Here is a 15,602-nt window from a genome sequence, read left to right on the forward strand (position 1 = left end):
AGGCCGTGTCTCTGGTGAATGCCAGGAGAAAGCACTCTCTCCTAATTTAGAGGAAGAAGGGGAGAAACCCATCCAGTTACACGTAACTTTGCGCGGGGTGGTGCCGATCCTCCTTTCTATTGGCTGCGTACTTACTCTTCCTTCCCGTTTGCAGTAGCAGTGGCTATCGGACAGAGAAGGAATGAAGAAAAAGGAGAGAAAGAACTAAAAAACCCAAACAAACAGGTAGAGAAGGAAAGAAACGGAGAGACCTTGATCTTAGGGCAGGAAAGAGCTGAGGTGTGCGAGTAGTCAGTGTTTTTACAGTAACAACAGAAGAGGGAATAGAGGTGGGAACTCAGGAAACGGAGTGTGAATTAAAGCGGCGGAAGAGGAAGAGGGGCCTATGATTCACTGTATCGTGGCGCCTGGGAAGTCACTGCTGGTGGATCCGCCCCCCCCCGGAAGGAGGGAGGAAGAGAGAGGGGGAGGTGGAGAGACACAGGCCGGCCGGCCGGCTGGCTGGCTGGCTGAGGCCCTTGAAACAAATACCTCCAAATACCTCTTTGCTTCACGCCCCCCCCCCCCCCCCCATTTCTTTCCCTTTTTTGTTGCTTGTTCGTTTCGCGTTTGGGGGTCAGTGCGTAAGGCGGGAGGGACCTGGCCTAAAGCGACGCCTGAGCAGCTCAGCGGGAGCCTAGGGACAGGCCTGGGCAGCAGCCTCTACATTAGGATGTCCCGACATGAAGGTGAGAGACCCACGACCGCGGTGGTGGTGGTGGTGGTGGTGGTGGTGGTGGTGGTGGTGGGGGGGGGGACGCCCTTGAGCTCTGTACGGCCTCGCTTGCCGCTGTGTGAGGAGAGTCAACATGGCGGCACCGTCGCTGAGAGCGGGGCCTGTGGAGTTGGTCGCGAAAAGTGGCCATGGTGGGAGGAGGAAGGCGGCGGCCAAGCCTTGCTTTGTAGTGTTGCGGGAGGGGAGGCCATGGTTGTGTAGTTTATGTGTAGCCTCTGAGTCCTTTTTCTGTCGCCACTAAGCACGCACGCCAGGCCTGTGCTTGCTGAGGTTGAAGGGCCTACTGCAACTTGAAGTGAGCCTGGTCTCTGCCACTCCTCACTAGCCTTCAACTCGGGCCTTGCCTGGCCCCGGACAAGGGGTGTGTCCGAGGCAGATAATAGAGGGTAGGAGACAGAAGAGCTGTTTATTTTCACTTCTCTTACTTTTACATAAGTGTTTGAAAGATGAGCCTGAGAGGTGGGCCTGAAGGAATCTGTTTTGGGGGAAAGGAGGAAGGTGTGTATGGGGGTGGGTATCAGAGTGGCTTGCTGATGTGCCCTGGGAGTTCTGAACAGCATGATGTGAAGGGAGGAGTGCAGAAGAAGAGGAGGTGGGCTTGGTATGATATGCTCCCTATGAGGGGAAGTATCCCCAGGTTTCTTAGGGTATGGAGGAGGAGAAAAAGGGATTGTAGGGCTTAAGGCTCGGGAGAGCAGTGCTTGGAGGGAGGTGATGCAAGAAGGGTGGCCTGGCATCCAGAAGTGGATTGGGGTGTGGTCTACTTGGGTATAATGAAGATGGGGGAGGGGATTACACGGTAGGTGTAGAAGGAATTTATGCAGCTAATTGGCTGTTGTGTTGAGAGAAAGTTTGCCTTGTTCAAGTGTAGTTTGTATTTTGGTAGCTTTGACAGGTTGAGAAGTAATATATTCTTTTCAAGTTTTTTATTTAAAAAGAGGAAGCGTGCCAATCTAGTAGCAGCTTTTGTAGAGGTCATCATCTAAGTGTTTTGTATGTTTGTTCTTGTTTTGGTGGATTTTTCATTGTTTTGTTTTGGTATTTTTGTTTGGGTTTTTTTGGGGTTTTCTTTTGCTATGGGTATATAAAAGGGGATAGTTAAGGATTGATAAAAAAAGTGAGGTGAATGGAGAGAAAAATGAAAGAAAGGAATTTATGTAGAGCAGTTATGTATAAATAAATTTGCTTGGTTTTCTACCCCTTTTTACTGGTAATTGCACTAATAAAAATATTATGTAGAAGTTCTGCCTTATATTTTGAAAGGATAATTTTTCCCTCTGTTAGGAACTAAATTTAGCACCTGTCTCCATACATAATTTTGATTCTCCTAGAGCTGTAAGAATAAATTTTTAAAAGGAATTGAGCTATTTTTATTTAATCTTGATGTTTTAAAACCAATGTGCTGGAAGACTTCAATTTTTGGGAGTAATACTGACTTCTAGATAGAGGATTGGTATGATGGCTATTTGGCGTATAGCTAGAGCATTTTGTTAGTGTGCGTGCTTGCCTAAGACCAGACTTGCCTAAATCTACTAACCCTTTTTTCTAGTAAAGGTACTAAATCCTCTTGTTTCTTTTCTGATGAAGATGTGGTGTATTATGTGTGTTCTTTGTTTTTGGTGGTGTGAGTGTGGTGTTGGTGGGTTTGTTTGGTTTTTTTTTTTTTTTTTTCTGCTGTTGGTTTTTTTTTGGGTTTTTTTTTCCAATGAGTGTGTAATAATGCAGATAATGAGGCAAATGTGAACAACAAGAAGCAAAATAAGGTTTAATAAAAAGGTTTTGTGGCTTTGTTGGAACAAGTACTCTGTAAACTGCTGCTGTGATAGATATCCATGGTATGTGATTTAAAGCAGGGTAGTAGGATGCGGGCTTGTTAGATTACACTGGTTAAAGCCACAAAGACAGTATGATGTGTTGCGATGTTTTATTAAAAGACAATTTTGAAAAATGTGTTCATGATTGGTAGAGGTTATGTTTTGATTCTGTTTTTTCTGGTGTATGTTTTGTTTACAGGTCAGAGAATAATTTTTTTTTTGGTCTTATCAGCAGAAATTTAAATATGGAAATAATGTTAAGCATGGTTTTGTAGAAAACTGAAAATGGATAAATTGGTGTCCTTTGAAGTTGCAGATTTTTAAAAATGAAAATAGTTATCTTCTAATAAACCGTTGATGGCAATGTTATATTGTTGACATAAATATCCTATATTAGGAAGGAAAAACCTCATCAAAGCTGAAAAGATAAAGCTGCAGCAACAGTTGTACTTTTGTGATAGATTTTATAGGAACCTGGTTTGTCTTGAGTTTTCTTAATGTTTTTCTTTTATTCCTCATTTAACACATTGTTAATTTTATATTAGTTATAAGGTTAGGATAAGTTGCCTTGATATAGAGTCTATGGTTGGCTCAAAGTTGTCAATCTGCAAGGATAAGGTATAAGAGAAAAGTGAGCTTCAGATGTGTTAATAAATTGTATTACCACTCTGTGTTTTTTTGTCAAAATGGCTTGGTTTTGCCAGAATCAGTTTTGTGATGGGGAAGGGTGTGTTTGAGAAAATAAATGCTGGAGAACTTGGAATTCCAATGTCTCAGGCCTCTTAAATAAGTATCTGATGGAGGTATAAGCTTACTTTTAATCAGGGTCTCTTGGTGCTTTCTTTACTTTGTGGAGAGAAATTAAGTCCTGTTGTGATAAGAAGTTGGTTGGGAGACAGGAAAAGAGAGAATAAATTTAACTGGTGACCTTTTGCTATTGACTGCTGCATACCTTCAAAAGTGGAATGGGTATAGAACTGGAGAAATTATCCAGAGAGTGGACAATGTGAGGAAGTGAGATAGAAATGTTTGCAAATAGGACAGTTATTTGAGCTGGAGTGATTAGAAGGTCTTCCAAGAAACCTTAGAAAGAGCTAATTCTCAATTATGAGTGACACAAGGTGAGCGAAATTAACTTGTGTTGAGAGGAAAAGAAATATGGAAAAACTAAGTTTTTGTGTACTTTAGTGTTTACTTCACTGGTATCAACTCGGGAAAGGTTGTGGGGTATCAGTCTAGAGAATCATGCTTGTTTTTACTGCTACTGTGTTTATTGGTGAGATAGGAAAAATGTTACTGCATTCAAGAAGCTGTTCAGAACAGCATGGTTGTCAAGTTGAGTACTTAGGATTTGGGATGTGCCAGAATTAGATTGTGCAGAGAAACCTACTTAAGCCCTTTTTGAGCACATGCATTGTGAAATTAAATAGCCACATATTATCTTTGTTGTGCTCTGCCTTGTCAAGGGTGTAAAGGGAAGGAGAATCTTGTATGTAGGGGAGGACCAGATGAGACATTACAGAAAAAAAGTATTTCTGAGAGTTCAGAAGTGAGTACAAGCACTTGCTTGACTCATACCTTTTACAGTCTTTGGCTCAAGGTTGGAGCCCTTTTTGAAGATGTCAAAGTACCTTGAGGGTTTTATTCAAGTGATTAGGTTTGTTCTTTCTTTGTGGCTTGCTTGATTGCAGCACATTTCATATTCATGAATAATCTGTGTGATGGCCTCCATGGTCAGGTCCACCCCTTGATCACAAGCCCATCTGTATGTTGCATCCCTTCCTAGATGCCCTGATCTTTCATGGGTCCATTGGGCTATAAATAGCTCATACTTCCATTCCCAGTCCAAGTCTACCGGAGCTATTTCAATCTTGGCAGCCTAATCTACCTGTTCATTGTTTTGATGTTCTTCAGTGGCATGACTTTTGAGCATGTGAGCATCTACATGACATACCTTCAGAGTCATATTTTCTACCTGTGCAGTGATGTCCTGCCGCAATGCAGCAGCCCAGATGGGTTTGCCTCTGTGTTGCTAATTGCTGTTCTTCCATTTCTGTAGCCACCCCCATAGGGCATTAGCCACCAACCAGGAGTCAGTATAGAGTGCAGGCCACTTTTCTCTCTCAGCAATCTCTAGGGCTAGTTGGATAGCTTTCACTTCTGCAAACTGACTTGACTTTATCATAGGTGCCTTATAAGTAAAGGTTGTTCTTAAAGTAGTTCTGTGACCCTCATGGGTCGAACTAGTATTGGTAGGTGTTGCTATAGACATTTCAGATAGCTGCCTGAAGGAATGGGATCTGCAGAGCATGAATTATTAGACTTAGTGCATGGCATCATATTGAAGAGATTGTATTTAAATGGTGTTTTCACATATATGGGTGGGTTTTTTACTATGTAATGGTGTGAGAGTTACTCTTTTTGTTTCTGGTATTCTGGAAGCAGGAATGATTTAAGCAGTGTGATAAGAAAGCTCATCTTTGAGAAGATTGTTGAGAATCATATGTAAAAATATGACAGTCTATTCAGGAATTACAAATCCCCAACACAGCAGTTTGAAATAATAATTGGTTGGGGATACAGAACCCAGTACTTCATTGGGGGTGCTATGATGGGTGTTTTCTGAATAACTGTATCAGATCAGCAGCTAATGGCTTCTGCTTGTGATGCTTGTATTGAATTTCACGTTAACCTTGCTCCCAACACATTGTTCCCTTTCCTCAAATGCTCTTTGTTAAGTAATGCTTTTGAAAAAAATTTATTTTTTAAACTGTGTAAAATAATGTGTTAAACCTCTATAAACTGCAAGAAACTGCCTGCATTCTTTTTTTTTTGTGACAGTAAGGACCCGAGTCTTAGCTGTATCATGCAGTTATAGCAGTCCATGCTGCTTTAGTTTCTTTTGGCTCAAATGAGGCTTAATACCTTTGAATCATTAGATTTATATAGTTCAAAAAAAAAAGTTCAGGAGGTTAGAGAAGTTGTATATAGCAGTAGGGTTGGGAATCCTTTTGTTTTCTACCTGTGGTTGTTCTAAGGCCTCTGCAAATGGTGCAGAAGAAAAGCAGACCTGTTTGTTAGCTCTAACTTGAAAAGGTTTGAGCTATTTTTGTAAAATACCTTCTGTGGTCAACTGCTACACTAGGACCTTTGCTATACCATACTTTGCATCACTTCCGTGAATGCCTCCCATGCAAAATCAGGACATCATACCCCTCTTTAATAGGCTAATGCAGGATTTAAAAAGTTTTGAGCATTTGTTGGTGTTGTCAGGAGGCTGGTATGAGGTGCTGAGCTATTTCTGAATGAGTGTTCTGCAAAGCAACATTACTGATGCTGTAAGGTGGTTACTGCTATGGTGTGTGTGGCAGTACATAGGAGGAAAACAATTAATGCTTAGGATCTCCTGCAGGAGCCAGCATGGGCTAAGATGCTGAAAAGTTTCTTTAAAGTAGTACTAGGTATATGCAAGTTCTGTGTTACCGGTAGACTTACTCTATAGGCTAGAGTGCCTCCCCAAATGCTACCTTCTTAAAAATTGCTCTGAAATTAATTGATGGAATATCAAGCTTGTGTCTGTGTATGCATAATTTCTTAGGCTAGAGAACTGTGCTGTCTTGATGTGGTAAAACAGTAGGGTAATAGAGTTGTATGCTTCTGTTATGTATTCTTGAAACGTGAGAATACAGCACATGGGTGAGACCATCTTATGTGCAGCATCAATTCACAGAATACTTTGGGTTGGAAAGGGTCTTTAAACTTTAAGATCACATAGTCCAACCCCCCTGCCATAGGCAGAGACATCTTTCACTAGATCAGGCTGATCGAAGCTTCATCCAGTCTGACCCTGAACACTTCCAAGGATGGAGCAACCTTCCAGCTTCACTGGGCAACCTGTTCCAGTGTCTCACCACCTGATATCAGTTCAAACTGTTGCTCCTTTTTCAGTCACTACAGGCCTTGGTGATGAAATAAATAAGACCGGAGACTTTCTCTCCTTTTAAATGCCTTTATTAAAAGTGATCAGCTCAGGATTGGGCAGCTCGGCAGGGCTGCAGTCTCTCATCGTCTCTCCCAGGGTGACTCAGAGGAGAAGGATATGCACAGCTTTGTCCACTAGGGGCAGAGCTGGGGATCACATCCTTGTAGGAGCCTTTAGGGCGTGGTGATCCCAGCCGATGTTACTTTTCCCAGCTCCGTCCGCCCGGTCTCGGCGCTGGGGACGACTCCCCTGGTCAGGGCGAGAGGGACTCCGAAGGTGTTCCGCATCTCTGCAGGCTCAGCACTCGGCTCCTCACGTCCAGACATCACTCCAGTCTCTCAACTCTTCTTTGGCTCGTTGTTTTTGGGGTTTTCCCAGTACGTTTGGAGCTGCAGTCCCCCACAGCATGCTGGTCCTGGAGTCACTTTGCATAACCCCGCCCCCTCCAGGTCTCTTCTCCTCACTGTTCGGGAAGGTCCCCACCCGTTACTGTCTCAGAGAAGGGCCATTACCTCGCCCCAGCCAGGGCTTTTACTAATACAAAAAAAACCATTAACAACAACGACTCGTAATTACCATAATACAAACAGCAGCCCAGCAATAGTCATAGCTTTCTTTTCACAGAAAAAAATCAACTGAATTTTTGTTCATAACAGTCCCCCCTCTTTTTCTTTGATCGAGCTTAAATTTTAAGCTCGCATCAACTTAAAATTTTTTGTTTTGAATCGACTATAAATTTCTTGTGCACTTTGGTAATCATGGTTACTTAATCTTGTTACTTTCCTTGATTTCTTCAGGTTGGTCTGCACGGCCAGATAAATAAGCATAGTAAAAAGAGCAATCCTCCAAGTACACACACAGCGAGAAAAACTACCTTTTCCCATACATCTTTTCTGAAAATCTCCAGGTTCTCCCACCCACTGGGATCAAGTGTAGGAGTTTGATCTTGATTATTTACACATGCTAATATTTTATTTTCGTTTGAAATGTTCCTAATAATTGAATTCTTTATTTTGAATACTGCCTGGAGCCGGATGACTTTGTTTAACATAGATATTGGGATCCGAATTTGGCTTTTACAATTTTGGATTTTCTCAATTTCTATTTCACTTTGTCTGTTCTGTTTAATTTCTCCCAAATCATTATATATAGGAACTCCCAAACTTGATCCAGTTTCTTTAGGTAATAAGAAGAAAATTGGTTTTATCACTCTAGCGATGCAGCTGCCAGACCAGTCTCCTGACAATTTGGTGTGTGTTGTGGTATCAGAGATCAAACCTAGGGGTTTACACTCATATAAATACTTGTTACAAACAATTTTTCTTACCATTTTCACCATTTCTTTTCTTTTTACTAGATCTACTGAGCTTGTTTCAGGAGCATCACATTCAAAGCACAGCCAGGCTTCCCCTATAGGGCACTCTCCTAGGAGTGGCTGCCTAAAAGTGGCAGTATTGTATGCTATCCAATACACTCTCTTATTTTTCTGATAAAGGACCAATTGGGAGAGGTTAACACAATCAGGGTTAGAACTGATGTGGACTCTTGACAAGGAGCTCACTTCCTCCTCATAGCGGGGTTGGTAGCATTCATTGCATGGCTCAGCTGGGCTCCCCAGAGCACCACCAGCAATCAGAGCCATCATTACTACCCTTCCCAAGAGTCCGGTATGGGTCATCTTGCACAGCCTGCCCACCCGGCGTTGCCTCTTGGGGAATTTTACTGAGAAGAAGCCTCCAAGCTCTTTAGAGTCCCTTCTACCCACTTCTCTGGTTAAACCTCTCTTGGTCTATTCCCTACCAATTTTGGTTTCCCCCAGGGGAGTGCTCTGTAGAGGATTATCCTGGAGTCTTTAGAATTAAATTGGGGAACTTAAACCAGAATTACTTATTTACAGTCTTAAACTTTTTACCAACATAGTTTACACAGAACAGTCTTGAAGCATTTTAAGCAATGTTAGAACTCTTGATACCAATTTTTCCCATACAGTTCAGCCTTTTTGACTCTTCCTTCTGAGAGTCAACTTTAAATCACAGTATACTCAGGTGAATTAACTTGTGATGTGGATGAATCCTTATCCAGTGCCCAGAGGTGAGTGGTGTGGACTCTGGCCCAATGCCAGAAGGAGAATGGGGTGGAGTCCGGTCCAATGCCAGAGGGAAAAAAAACTGATGTTGAATCCTGGTCCAATGCCAGGGGGTGAGAGTGATGTGAGTCCACCCTTTTTCTTTTGGTCTGCACAGTCGAATTAGTAATGAAGAGTACCTGAAACGGGCTTTCAAACACAGGCATTACTGGTCTGCTATTTAATGATTTTATCAAAACTCAGTTTCTCTGTTTAATGTTATTGGTAATTTCTCTTTTTCCATAGCTTGTATATTTCTCTCATCAACTTCTACATACTCTGTATTTTGCAAGGAGTTGTATTTCTCAGCTAACTTAACTCCCAAAGTACTTTTATTCTCCTATTTTTCTGTGTATTTAATTCACTGGTTTTCTGTTCTATTTTTCAAGATCTTATCTATTTATCTCTTGCTTCTGTTTCTTACTTTCACTTACAGCTTAAATACTTCTTTCAACCCCTTACACTTAATTTTTTTTTCTTACACCATTCTTCTACACTATACACTTCCCTCTAAGGAGATGTGGTAAAACTCGTAATGCACAATCTACATTACCTCTACTCTAATTTGTCTATATTCACTCTCACACATTCCTTCACACCCTCAAGACACAAACTGGATCATTATTGCCTGGTAATCACAGGTCCCTGTAGCCCCCCTCACCCTGGGGTTGGCCCACAGATCTCAGTATCTCTGGGCCTCTTGGAAGGGCCCTGACTCTGGTTGCCTCTGGTGCACATTCACCTGTGAGGCTGTCTGCGTGTCACTCACGCTCTTACAGCTACAGCTCCCTCACACATCTGGGGAGCACTAGTCTCATTTGCAGGTCACACACACTCTTTGGTCACAGCCCCCACCTGCCCGGGGGACACAAGCCTGGTTTGCAGGTCACACACACTTCCACTGCCCCCTTCCCACCTGCCCGGGAAGTTGAGGCTGACTTTGTGACTTACTCTCACACACACAACAAGACAACAACAATAAGGTACCTTTTACTTTCACATCACTTATTACAAGTTAAGTATTACTGGCCAGTTTTGGTGCTATTGGATATCCTTTCTACCTAGCTGTTTTTGTCTAACTGTGGAGAGTTTAGTTCAAGCATGGCTTAAAGAAAAAGGCCATGAAGGCATACAGTGGAGAGAAAAGTAAAAGGTAGTTGCAAAGCAGTTCCAAAAGCAGTTCCCAGGCTGATTTCTATAAACAATTAGGCTCTCTCATGCATCACTTTATAAACAATAAGGTTCTCAGACAGTCTTCCCATAACAAGCAAAACACCCTCTCTGGGAAAAGATGGCACCCTGGGAACAGATATGGAAGTTTTGGGAACCTTTCATATCACAGTGGGAACACTGGTTCTGTTTTTAATAAATAATCATAGGTATTGTAAAACAAAAGGAGTGGTTAGAGTTTTCTCTGTTAGCCTATTGTGAGCTTGGATTTTGTAATATGCATGAAGTTAATTAACACTATTGTATAAAGTGGCTGATCGATCAATAAATCGGAGTTCGATGCATTAAAGGAGGGTCGTCTCCCCTTCACTTCAATATCTAACATCAGATGTTTTTTCACTATACTATACTTCTTAGTACTTTGTTGAGACAGGACTTATCTGCTCTTGTATCAACCAAAAATTCAAATTCTTCATTTAGGGGGCCCACCTCAAAGTTTACCAAGGGCTCTTCTAGATGTTGCATTGGGTCCCCTATAGTGTAAAGCCCCTGACCCTCTAATCGTCACCTCTAAGGATCTTCCCTAAATTATCTTGTTCCCTGGCTATTGCCGCATCGAAACTGAGCTTTCTACAAAACCTCCTGACGTGTCCTGCCTTTCCACAGTAAGAGCAATGTCGTTCTCTCAAAGGGCCTTGAGGTCTCTCCATCCCTCTTGCACCTTACAGTACTGACCTATCCTTGCCTCCTCCTGGTGGTGGACCTGCCCACCCTGCACTTTCTCTAGCTACAGCAACCATGATCTTAGCCTTGGCCCTTGCTTTATCTTCCTCCCTCCTTAAATACACCTTCAATGCCTCTCTTAATAACTCATTTATGTCCTTCTCTTGCAAATCTTCCATCTTTTCCAATTTTCTCTGTATATCAGGGCAAGATTTGGTAACAAATTGGACTTTTAGTAGCATTTGACCTTCTAGGGTGTCTGGGTCTATTCTGGAGTACAGCTGGAAGTTCCGCTTTAGGCGGTTAAGCCAGGCAGCAGGAGCTTCATCTTTCTCTTGTGCACCCTCAAATGCCAATTGGGTGTTAGTTCCTTTGGGAACTGACTCTTTGATCCCCTGTATTTTTAAAGACCTATATTCCATCATGGCCTTCCTCCCCTCCTCCTGGTTAGGGTTCCAGCTGGGATCCGTTAGTGGCAATTTCTGTTCACCTGATGGCACCTGGGGTCCTGGATGGTTAGGGTTCCAGCTGGGATCCGTTAGTGGCAATTTCTGTTCACCTGATGGCACCTGGGGTCCTGGATGGTTATCTTTCTCCCAAATTCTTATGCCAGCCGCCCTAATCATCTGGACCTCTTCTGGGGAAAATAATATACTCAGGATGGAATTCATCTCCCCCCAACTGTAGATATTTGGACCTAGAAATTGATCCACTTGGTTGGCTATGCCCACTGGGTCCTCAACTAAATGCCCCAACTCTTTCTTGAATCCTCTCACCTCAGAAGCAGTTAGGGGAGCATTCACAAAGCCAACACCTCCCGCTACTCCTCCCATAGGAACCTCTCTGAGGGGAAACAGTTTCTCCACCTTGGAGGTCTTGGATCTGGTGCTACAGTATGGCCCATCCTCAGATGCCAAACTACTTTGAGGGATATCTGGGTTACCCTGAACTCTCTACCCATCAGCAGGTGTATTTGCTGATAGCTGTTTACCGGGCAAGGAGGCATTTGTGTCCCAACTAGGAGGAGGTAAAGGGACAGCAATAGGAGGGGGAGAAGAGCCTGAGTGGATATTAAGTGGAGCTGGAGAAGGGGTGGAGAATGCAGCAGGTGGAGTAGGCACTTGTGGTGATGCAGAAGGAACTGGAGGAGCTGAAGGGGGTGGTGAGGGAATGGTTACTGGAGGAGATACTTGGTTTATTATAGAGGAAGCTGAAGAGGTAGAAGGAGGAGTTTGAGCAGGTGGTAATGAGATGGCAACCGGGGGAAGAACCGGACCTGCCATTTGAGGTGCTTGAAGAAGAGGATTATAAAGTGGAGGGGCAGAAGGAGGCAAATAATCCAGGGGGTCCCATCTTTTACTAGTCCTATCATCCACTTCTTCATTTCCCTCCTTCTTCTGTACCTTACAAATTCGCACCCCTTCATCCCCAACAGCGCTCTTTAACCAGCAAGATACATACAATAATTGCTCAGGATCAGTATCGCCTCGAGCTGTCAGATAATTATTTAGTTGTTGGCACATCCACTTGTCTTTTGTCCCACACCAAGGCCATCCTCCTTGCACCTCCAATTCTGGCCACACTTCCACACAATAATGGATCATTTTCACTTTATCTAACCCCTCCGTGGCCTCTATAGAATCCCATTTTACTAACAGTTCTCCTAAGGGACTACTGGGATGTATATACCTCAGTCTCTTGCCGGTCTTTTTACTATTACACCCTCCCATTTTACAGGTCTCAATAAAAAAAGTCCCAAAGGTGCCTCTACTGACCGGGAATTTCAAAAAAAACCTTGTTTGAGGAGCTTCAGCCTCCTCCACTGAACTTCAAATTTCTGCCTGATGCTCAGGACTTTATACTGAAACAACTGCCAGATCTCTTGATTGCCCAACTTTCCCAACGTCAGGTCTTACATCTATCGGGACTTGAACACACGAAACCTTGGCCTAAGAATCTGGGTCGTGCCTGACTCCCTCAGTCAGGCAAAACAACTGCCTGATTTTTAGTTTGCCTAACCCGCCAATTTTTAGGCTTCACTGTATCAGGACTTAAAAGCAAACCGCAGCCTCCTTCGCTGGGGTTTGTGCCTGACCCCTTTGTCAGGACTTACTTTGCCTGCAGGGTTTGTGAGCTACCCGAATCCTTCTCGGGACTTACAAATCTTACTCGAATCCTTCTCGAGACTTACAAATCTTACCCGAATCCTTCTCGGGACTTACAAATCTGCCTGACTTCCCTCTGTCAGGACTTATTTTGGGTGCGTGCCATTCATACAAATATTCCCTCCGCACGCCCGGAGGGGGGGGAGCCCCTTTTTCCCCCTTAGGAGATGACTCACTGACACCAATTCCAAGCACCGCCCCCTGTTCCTGGCCGGCTTTCTCGTGAAAGGCCGAAAACGCAGTACTAAGGGTTCTGCTCTCATTTCAGAGGTCTGGCTGCCGGCCCCCGTCTCATTCACACACACACACGCTCGCCTCCCACTCCCGCCACCGGATTTCTCACCAGTCCGGTGCTCCAGTGCTCCTCTGCGTCGCTGCTCCTGAGCTGATCCCTCTGGTCCTGATAGCCAGCTGTCCTGAAGGTCCAAGATGGCCAGTCCTGAGTCCTCTCTCGGCATGGCTATCCCAGACGAGTCCCCAGCTGAAATAAATAAGGCCGGAGACTTTCTCTCCTTTACAATGCCTTTATTAAAAGTGATCAGCTCAGGATTGGGCAGCTCGGCAGGGCTGCAGTCTCTCATCGTCTCTCCCAGGGTGACTCAGAGGAGGAGGATATGCACAGCTTTGTCCACTAGGGGCAGAGCTGGGGAATCACATCCTTGTAGGAGCCTTTAGGGCGTGGTGATCCTAGCCGATGTTACTTTTCCCGGCTCCGTCCGCCCGGTCTCGGCGCTGGGGACGACTCCCCTGGTCAGGGCGAGAGGGACTCCGAAGGTGTTCCGCATCTCTGCAGGCTCAGCACTCGGCTCCTTACGTCCAGACATCACTCCAGTCTCTCAACTTTTCTTTGGCTCATTGTTTTTGGGGTTTTCCCAGTACGTTTGGAGCTGTGGTCCTCCACAGCATGCTGGTCCTGGAGTCACTTTGCATAACCCCCCCCCCCCCCAGGTCTCTTCTCCTCACTGTTCGGGAAGGTCCCCACCCATTACTGTCTCAGAGAAGGGCCATTACCTTGCCCCAGCCAGGGCTTTTACTAATACAAAAATAACCATTAACAACAACGACTTGTAATTACCATAATACAAACAGCAGCCCAGCAATAGTCATAGCTTTTTTCTCACAGAAAAAAATCAACTGAATTTTTGTTCATAACAGTGAAAGTGTCTCTTACAAGTACCCTTTAACTATTGAAAGACCATGGTAAAGTCTCTCAACCTTTCTTCATAGGAGAGGTGTTTCAGCCCTCTGAACACTTTTGTGGCCCTCTTGGACCTCATCTAATAGGTGCATGTCTGTCGTTTACTGGGAACCCGAGCTGGACAAAGTACTCCAGGTGGGGTCTCACAGGAGAAGAGGGGGAGAATCGTTTCCTTTAACCCACTGGCCAGGCTTCTTTTGATGCAGCCCAGGATACAGTTGGCTTTTTGAGCTGCAAGCACATGCTACTAGTTCATGTCCAATTTTTTATTCACTAGTACCCTCAACTCCTCTGCAGTACTGCTCTCGATCCATTTATTTCCCAGCCTGTATTCATCCTGGGAGTTGCCCTGACCCAGGTGCAGGAACTTGCATTTGGCCTTTTTGGACTTCATGAGGATTCTATAGGCTAACTCATCAAGCCTCTCAAGGTCCCTCTGGATGGCATCCCTTCCTGCTAGGGAATCAACTGCACCACAGCTTAGTGTCATCTGTAAACTTGCTGAGGGTGCACTCAGTCCCAGTGTCAATGTTATCAATGAAGATATTAAACAATATTGGTGTTGTTGTTATCTTATTGTATTTCATATTTCTGGAGTCCCATCTTAAAGTCCATACCTTCTTGCTGGTCCTATTATGCAGCTCCTCTCTGCAGCACAGTTCCTCATGGCTTCCATAGGGGCTCCTTCTGGGCTCTCGACCCAACCCCCTTTTATCCCAGAGCCCTTCATGAGCTACAGCTGCTACCCAACCAAGGATCCCACAGCTGTAGCTCATCCAGAGCAACAGGACCCACCTATCTAATACATAGGACTCTCACTACATATATATATTCACAAGGACTCCTTTATAACAATACATATATTCAGGCCCCTACATTTCCCCCCTTTTCTTTTAACAGTTTCTCAATTACACAGTTACAATATCCATATCTGTCCCAGCTCCCAGGCTGCCACAGCTCTCGGCTGTCCGGGGGATTCCATACCTAATACATATATTCAGGCCCCTACATTTCCCCCCTTTTCTTTTAACAATTTCTCCATTACATAGTTACAATATCCATATCTGTCCCAGCTCTCAGGCTGCCACAGCTCTCGGCTGTCCTATCTTCCACAGCTCTTCAGGCTGCATACCTATTACACAGTTACAATATCCATATCTGTCCCAGCTCTCAGGCTGCCACAGCTCTCAGCTGTCCTATCTTCCACTGTCCCAGCTCTCCGGCTGCCACAGCTCTCAGCTGTCCGGGGGATTCCATACCTTCTCCTTGGCTGCATGTTCTTTATCACGTCGCAGTCACCAATTGTTGTTGTTATCTTATTGTATTTCATATTTCTGGAGTCCCATCTTAAAGTCCATATCTTCTTGATGGTCCTATTATGCAGCTCCTCTCTGCAGCACAGTTCCTCATGGCTTCCATAGGGGCTCCTCCTGGGCTCTCGACCCAACCCCCTTTTATCCCAGAGCCCTTCATGAGCTACAGCTGCTACCCAACCAAGGATCCCACAGCTGTAGCTCATCCAGAGCAACAGGACCCACCTATCTAATACATAGGACTCTCACTACATATATATATTCACAAGGACTCCTTTATAACAATACATATATTCAGGCCCCTACATATTGGTCCCAATAAAGATCCCCGAGGGAC

General features: G+C 44.3%; 1 protein-coding gene across 2 annotated transcripts in view; it reads left to right on the top strand.

The window, feature by feature from the left end:
* The first annotated feature begins 370 nt into the window (after positions 1-370).
* LOC132086183 (E3 ubiquitin-protein ligase KCMF1-like) overlaps positions 371-15,602 on the top strand; it is a 147,069-nt gene continuing 131,837 nt past the window's right edge. For both annotated transcript variants that reach the window (XM_059491655.1, XM_059491656.1), the window contains exon 1: positions 371-728. In XM_059491655.1, coding sequence (XP_059347638.1) covers positions 386-728 — 343 coding nt within the window. In that variant the 5' untranslated portion in view covers positions 371-385. The remainder of the gene's footprint in view (positions 729-15,602) is intronic.

This window comes from Ammospiza nelsoni, chromosome W, assembly GCF_027579445.1.
Source record: "Ammospiza nelsoni isolate bAmmNel1 chromosome W, bAmmNel1.pri, whole genome shotgun sequence".
Lineage (NCBI taxonomy): Eukaryota > Metazoa > Chordata > Aves > Passeriformes > Passerellidae > Ammospiza > Ammospiza nelsoni.